The 6,915-nt window shown below is 40.5% G+C and overlaps 1 protein-coding gene across 5 annotated transcripts in view; it reads right to left on the bottom strand.

The window, feature by feature from the left end:
- Window positions 1–728: 728 nt before the first annotated feature.
- AHCYL2 (adenosylhomocysteinase like 2) overlaps window positions 729–6,915 on the bottom strand; it is a 191,120-nt gene continuing 184,933 nt past the window's right edge. For all 5 annotated transcript variants that reach the window (XM_068275951.1, XM_068275955.1, XM_068275952.1 and 2 more), the window contains exon 17: window positions 729–6,329. In XM_068275951.1, coding sequence (XP_068132052.1) covers window positions 6,323–6,329 — 7 coding nt within the window. In that variant the 3' untranslated portion in view covers window positions 729–6,322. The remainder of the gene's footprint in view (window positions 6,330–6,915) is intronic.

Genomic DNA, 6,915 nt, shown 5'->3' with positions numbered 1-6,915 from the left:
GCTGCTCCTCTGACTAATACTTTTAGCCATAGACCCAGAACAAGCATGCAGATGAGGTTTCTGACACAAATCTGACAAGATTAGCAGCATGCTTGTTTTAGGTGTGCGACTCCAACAACACTTGACCAGAATGATCAGCAGGACTATCGGGCAACTAGTGGTGTTAAAAAGGAAACACATATGGCAGCCTCCATATGTATCGACTTGGCCTCTTTTTACCAGAACTGAATGCCCAATTCTCTAGGCAGCTGGCAGTTTTCTGTCGTTATTCTAGGTCATATGATTGATGTTTACAACAGCGATTTATCTGGAATGGCTGCATTACATTTGAAAATTACGGTAAGTAATGACAGTTCTAAATTCACCTTTACAATTTCTTCTCTTTTAAAGCTGCCTACAGACTACAGTCACCATATTTACCCATTTTAACTGGATAGGGCAACAATATAATGCCAGTGTGGCAGATATTCTTAATTGGAATTAAGAGCATCTGGTCTTGATGAAAGACCTTGACCCATCAATGTGGCGTCTCCCCTAAAAAGAGCCAACATTGTTTGCCCTGTATCTTCATCACCTCTTTATAGAAGAAAGAGTAGCCAACCAATGCCGGGGCCCTGATTCACAGCATAGACACAAAGTCCAAAGGGCACCAGGAAAATGCTTGTATGTTCTACCACCTAAATGGGTCTATAGGTAGCTTAAATGATAAATCATACACTTGACAAACATTTTTATTTTATCTCATTTTATTCATGTTTCAGATTACAGATTCCTTATTGCTGATCTAATACAATCACTCATACGTTAAAAAATGTAAAAGACTCTTGGAGACTGCTGTTTTGAACACTGCATTCTCATACCGCAGTACAGGTCAATAAACATGACTGTCCAACACCTTAGCTGCTGGTAATAAAGTCTACAGTGGATTGTGCAATGCAGGCTTGACCAGCAGCATGGTCGTACATTATCAATGCCCAAAGGGTTTCTTCCTTACTTTACATTTTGCTGGTATTTTTTTCATTTCCAGCTAGTCTGGAAGGATCTCATCCATTCATAGCTATACAAACAAATGTAAATCACCAAAGCAAGACTTCACTGAAGAAAAGCTTGAGCTGCTAACAGAATTCAAGTCCTTTCTGGTGAAAACCTGAGGGTGTTTGTCAGTGAATTCTGGGTTCAGGGATGTTTTTTTTTTCAGTTAACCAGCTTACAAAGTAATGTGGGCTCATTACATAAGGCAGTGCAATGAATGATAATGCGCAAAATTACTAAATTTATAGCAACTGTTAAGATTGCTATATCAAAAGACTTCTGATTTGGTAATGTCATTTACAAGACACTCCTTGCCTTACTGAATAAGTTTGGTAGTGTGTTGCAACTAGGCTTGTGGGCTAAACCAACATTCATACTTACCATTCACTAGATCTCAGATTTAGCTTTAAAGGTGCCCATACACTCGTCAGATTGGCAGCAGATAGATAAGAAATGCATCTGATGATCTATCTGATGCGTTTTTAGAACATTTTTTACCAGGATAGAATTCCAATAGATTTCAGTTTGAAATCTATTGAAATTCGATCTGATGGCATTTTTTTGCCATCAGATTTCCATTAAGGCCAATGCAAACTGATAAGCAATCTCATCAGATCGACCTAAATTTTCCACCCTGCAAGTTCGATGGAAATCCATCGAAATCGGCCATCGATCGGTCGATTGGCCAACCGATTTGCAATCGATCGATCGATCGGTCGGCCAAAAAATCGGCTGAGTGTATGGGCTGCTTAAGAAAAAGGTGCAGCGCATAGGGTGGCCATTATTTTGCCTAAAGGTCAGCGCTTTGGCTGCTTGACCGGTTAGTGTGTTTCCAGCTAAGGCAGAAAAGACTACATGCCTCAAAGATGACTAGAGGCAGCTAAATCATTGGACTGAATTGACCAGAATAATGGTTTAGTCCAGTGGCTCCATTACAAACAACAAGCACAAGAACCGATGCTCATGGAATTATCAGGAACAGCTCCAATCAAACCACATCTGTGTGACAGAACAAAGCACCATAAGTGCCCAACTTCTCAACCCAGCACAAATAACCAGCAGTGGCAAATTCAGGGATAGGACTTTCAACAGTTTTTAATAAGAAAATAATTGCACATGTTCAAAAGTATATCTATGTGTATATAGGGCAGCTATATACAACCATGCTGTGCGTGTTTGTGTACCTATACACACACACACACACACGCACTGAGGCAATGCTCTCCTTTGTACAGCACAAGATCACAGCACAGTCCAAGACTCAGTGGTTACTTAGCAGCAGCAGAGTACCGCAATATGCAGTAAAAAAAGGAATAAACTTGCTAGATTTCTTTGCACTTATGATCTAAACTACGGTAAGTAGTCAGAAATTACAGTAAATCAAATTTTAAGAGATGAATATCAGATTAATGCTTAGATTCAGATCCAATACTATTGTGACAAAAAAGTCAAAATTTATTTTCAGTCACTTAAAACCTTTAGTTATAAACATTAAGTCTAAATGAAGTGAAATGGTTATTAAAACAGCTGCCTACTGGATCTTGCACTGGCGACCCCTGGAAGTAGTATGTAGGATTCACAGCTTCAGTAAGGGAATGTGAAGAGTCTGTATGCTGGGAGTGGCTCAGTCTCTGGATGGACTGCAGGCACGGGCAGAAGAATAGAATATCTCAGGGGCTCATGCACTCAGCTTCACAAGGAAGATTCAGCAGCTTGTCATTGGTACAATACTGCATGCAGATTTTGCATTAATATACTTTTCATGCATGGTCAAGTGCCAGTATGCGCCCACCTAATTCCATCTACAGGGATCCCATGATGCATCCACACTGGCTGGTGTGCACCAGGCAAATACATGGTAGCATTCATACTGTGTAAAATAAGCCAACAGACAATAGTAAGCTGCACAGTGATACATCAGCATAAAGAACTACTAAATGCAATTAGACAAAACGGTAAGAAATTGTGCCTATGGCAACACTGGCTAACACTGGAGCCCTTACTTTCTTTATATAACTGAGGGAAAAGACAAAATGCTTATGTGCATGAGCCCAAACACCTTCTGACAAAGAAAATCAGTAGGATGGAAAAACACTTAATACTAATTGCCAGCAGCTGGAAATTAAACTTTGCATGCACAATGCATACGGCAAGACTGCATACAAAAATCACTAGAAAGCTATTAAGGAGCTGCAGAAATATGTACTCGTACCGAAATGCACTGAGGCTTTTCCTGTTCCTTACAGCAGGTGGTAGGTCAAACTATATTACTTTATTTCTAGTTACATAGAGTTATTTTAGTTTGAGGGAATACTGTTGCTATGGGCAGACTTGTTCTGCTTCAGGGCTCTAGAGCCACACTAGACCGTGAACCAATCAGAAGTTACAGAGGCACCAGCTGACCCATTACATGGCCATAGAGGAAAGGAATAAAAACAAAAGGCTGCTACAAAGATGAGCTAAATCCTGTAGAAGTACTAATTACCACCCATCAAGTCTGACCAGCAGCTATTGTGCAAACATGTAGGCTAGATTCAGCCATAAATGTATGTCACTTTCTATGGAAGGGAGATGGGGAAAAGTCAGAGACCTCCCACAGCACAATTGGCCAAAGAAATCCAACATGACATGAAAATTCCCCTTAAGCAGAGTCTGATGAAGATGGTCAGCCAGACTGACGTCACTCCTGCTGACGTCACTCCTGCTGACGTCACCAGAAGCGCATGTGCAGTGGTTTGCAACATTCAAATTGCAAAATCCGGAAGCAAGCCACGGCAGGGGAACCGGAGGAACGTTTTGTCCTGGCGAGGGCACAGGACGTCTGCGGGGGCTAATAGAAGACCTAAGTAAGTTGAACTCTTTGTTTTTCCCCAGGGGTTACAGTACTCCCTGAACAATCTGAAGTATTTATGTACTAAGATGGATATGGAAGAGGGATATATAAAAAAAAAAAAAATGCAACTTTTCCTCCTGATCACCATGCTAATTTTTAACATTTCCTATGCCCAGTCATGGTGATGAATTTCCTTTTCTCCTCTTAACCATGGGTAGATAAACTGAGAGCAAGTAAAGTACAAAATCCTGTTAATGCATCCTGTCACTAAAGACTACCAGAAGTGACCTGCAGCATGATAAGGTAAACATGTTTATAGCTTAATCCTACTTTAGTTCCTTTTTTTAGTCCATTGCAAGTCAGAACACAGTGGCTTCTCTTTGGAAAACTATCAGTGGCCATAAGAGCCATCTATGGCTGTGCAAACACTCAAAGATAGCAGGACAGTAATGAAAAGTTCAGAAGATCACCATTATAAATGGTCAGTGACATCCAAATACTTCCCCCTCCTTGCATACAAACTGTAAGCAGCTTTGAGCTTGACCAATCCAAATCAACAGAAAGAGAATTCAAATCTCATACAATGTGCATACAAGCCAGCATGAAGCAATTGACCATCTGTAGATGTCATTTCTGTGTGAGAGCTGAATGAACAGCAGCCATGACAATGTGAAGTTATATATATGGCTGAAACTTCTGATCTAGGTTTTCAACCCTTAAAATGAGAATAAAGAATCAGGGCTCCAGGAAAGTTCTATTTAGGATTATTTCTACAGGTATTATTATTTACCTCATAAGTTTAATTTCACTTCAGGCTTGCTTTACCCACTTTATGCAAAATGGAGGTTTATAAATGTCCTACCGGTATTTGTGCACCATTAGTGCAAATAGGATGTTTACATAAACGTCCATTCTGCCAAATGCAAGTGCGCCATGGGAGCGCGAGCATTTTAACCCTTCAATGTATGGCATGAAGAGGTTAAAGTAAAATTAACCTGTCTGGAGAGAACACGCTCAACTCCCCAAGTAAGGCTTCCTCTGCTTCTCAGTCAGTCTTTTTTTGGTTTAGGCTAGGTTCACATGCTGTGGTGCTGCGTTAAGTCTTAAAACGCAGCTTAACGCAATGCAATGAAAAGTGTATGCAACGTTCACGCTGCATGGTAACGTACTGCTGCAGTGCGTTACCTCAAAACCCACACGTTAAAAAGGTACAATTAAGCATACTTTTCATTGCCTGTATGCTTACTGTACCTACTATATGCGGCGGTAACAGTGTTCATGTACGTTACCACTTTTTTATTGCATTGTAATGTTGCGTTGCAACGTTACAGCGCAACCTCCTACTGTGAACCTAGCCTCATACATTTTTGCCCAGCTGTGCTGTGACAGATGAGACAACCCTACAGCTGCAGTGGCCACTTTCCACCCATTTCAGTAATAGGCACCATGGGAATGTAAGAAAGGGCTTTTTCTACCCATTTACCCCTCCCATAGTTTATAAATGGATGGAGCAGAAGCACAGCAAACAATCCCCAAGCAACTCATAGTTTAGCCAAAAGAGAGCATGAGGGGCCAAAAGAGAGCACGAGGAACCACAAGTCTTCCAGGAAAAGTATATATTATCTTCCTACAAGCTAATTCTAGTTTCTGCTTTAATCCACAACCTAGACTTTTTAAATGGGGCGGCAAAGTGGACAGATCCCTTCTGATTGGTTCACTGTTCCAGAAAAAGTACAAGCCTATAAAGCTTTTCCCCCGAACAGCTATGCAGTGCATTAAACCCACAGAGCACAGTGCATACAAGCATCTAATCTCCTTCCATGGCTGCTGACAGCTATCACAGTTTAGTGAATTGTCATGTAGTGTTATGTTTTGGAGTTATTACAGCAGCTTTACAGGTGCAAGCTAATGCCACCTTTGTTATGACACAAAAGGGAGGGAAAATAAAACAAACTATCACTATTAAAAACCACAATAAAATAAATTTAAGTCACTTTACAGGTTTCATTAAGACATCCACACTTTGCATCCTTCAGGTAAATCAATGTTAAAAGAGAAAATAAAAATGCAAGTTAATGCAAAATAAAATTCATTTTCTTAAATTCAGTATTCATGCTAGTTAACTTGTTCCCCTTGCCACGTGCTGCTGGGATGCGCAGTGTTAAGAGATTGCTATAAGCCTGTGTAAGTACAGCATATGACTGGGGGGGAACTATCAATCGTACAGGCACAGCTCCCCCCATGACCCAGCAAGCTGTGGACTAGCACAGACAGCAGGTAAAGTCTATTCTAGGCGGCTTTTCTGTAATAAATAACATTTGCTAATATGGCAGATTGTCCAGTTCTTGTTATAAGAGCTGGCTGTACAGTGGCTGTGAAAGGCTTCATTTTTCTTAATAATAATTCCAGATATCCCCCATCTTCCAACAGCTCCTTGACTGCGGTATTCAGACGAACTCAATACCTAAAAAAAGAGAAAATGTGATCATTGTAGACTAAATGGAGCAGAAACACTTGAAAATGCTATTTTTTTTATTTATTTTTTTTAATATCACTGCTTAGCGATTTACTTTATTGGGCGATCAACTTCAGTATGGTTGATTGAAAGTTGATCAACTAGTGGCCCACACACTACAAGCGATATCCTTCACTAATCAATCTGACCATCTTGTGTCCATGCTTTGAATGCAAAAATTGATTCAGAGTCGATCGAGCGACATGTGAACAGTAACCAATTCCTGTGTAATTGGCAGATATCTTGCATCCTGTTCGATCAACTAAGCTGGTCGATTCAACAAAATATCGGCCACTTCATTTCAATTGGTCATAGTGGAACACACTATTCTCTCTCTATTCGATAACACGATAAAATCGAATGCTCGATTGTACAGCCAAATCACTAGATGTATGGCCACCTTAAATGTACTGCTGAGATTTTTCAATTCTCTCTCAAAATATATGTTGGCCAGATTTTTGCAATAAGCATGCCGTTGAGGGGGTGGCTGCCTATGTAGAAAGCTCCACTGGCCAGGCTTTAGGGGCGCGGCAGA

The sequence above is a fragment of the Hyperolius riggenbachi genome, chromosome 3, assembly GCF_040937935.1.
Source record: "Hyperolius riggenbachi isolate aHypRig1 chromosome 3, aHypRig1.pri, whole genome shotgun sequence".
NCBI classification, from domain to species: domain Eukaryota; kingdom Metazoa; phylum Chordata; class Amphibia; order Anura; family Hyperoliidae; genus Hyperolius; species Hyperolius riggenbachi.
Note: the sequence above shows the minus strand (reverse complement) of the source record. Positions and strands in the feature narration are given on the sequence as shown.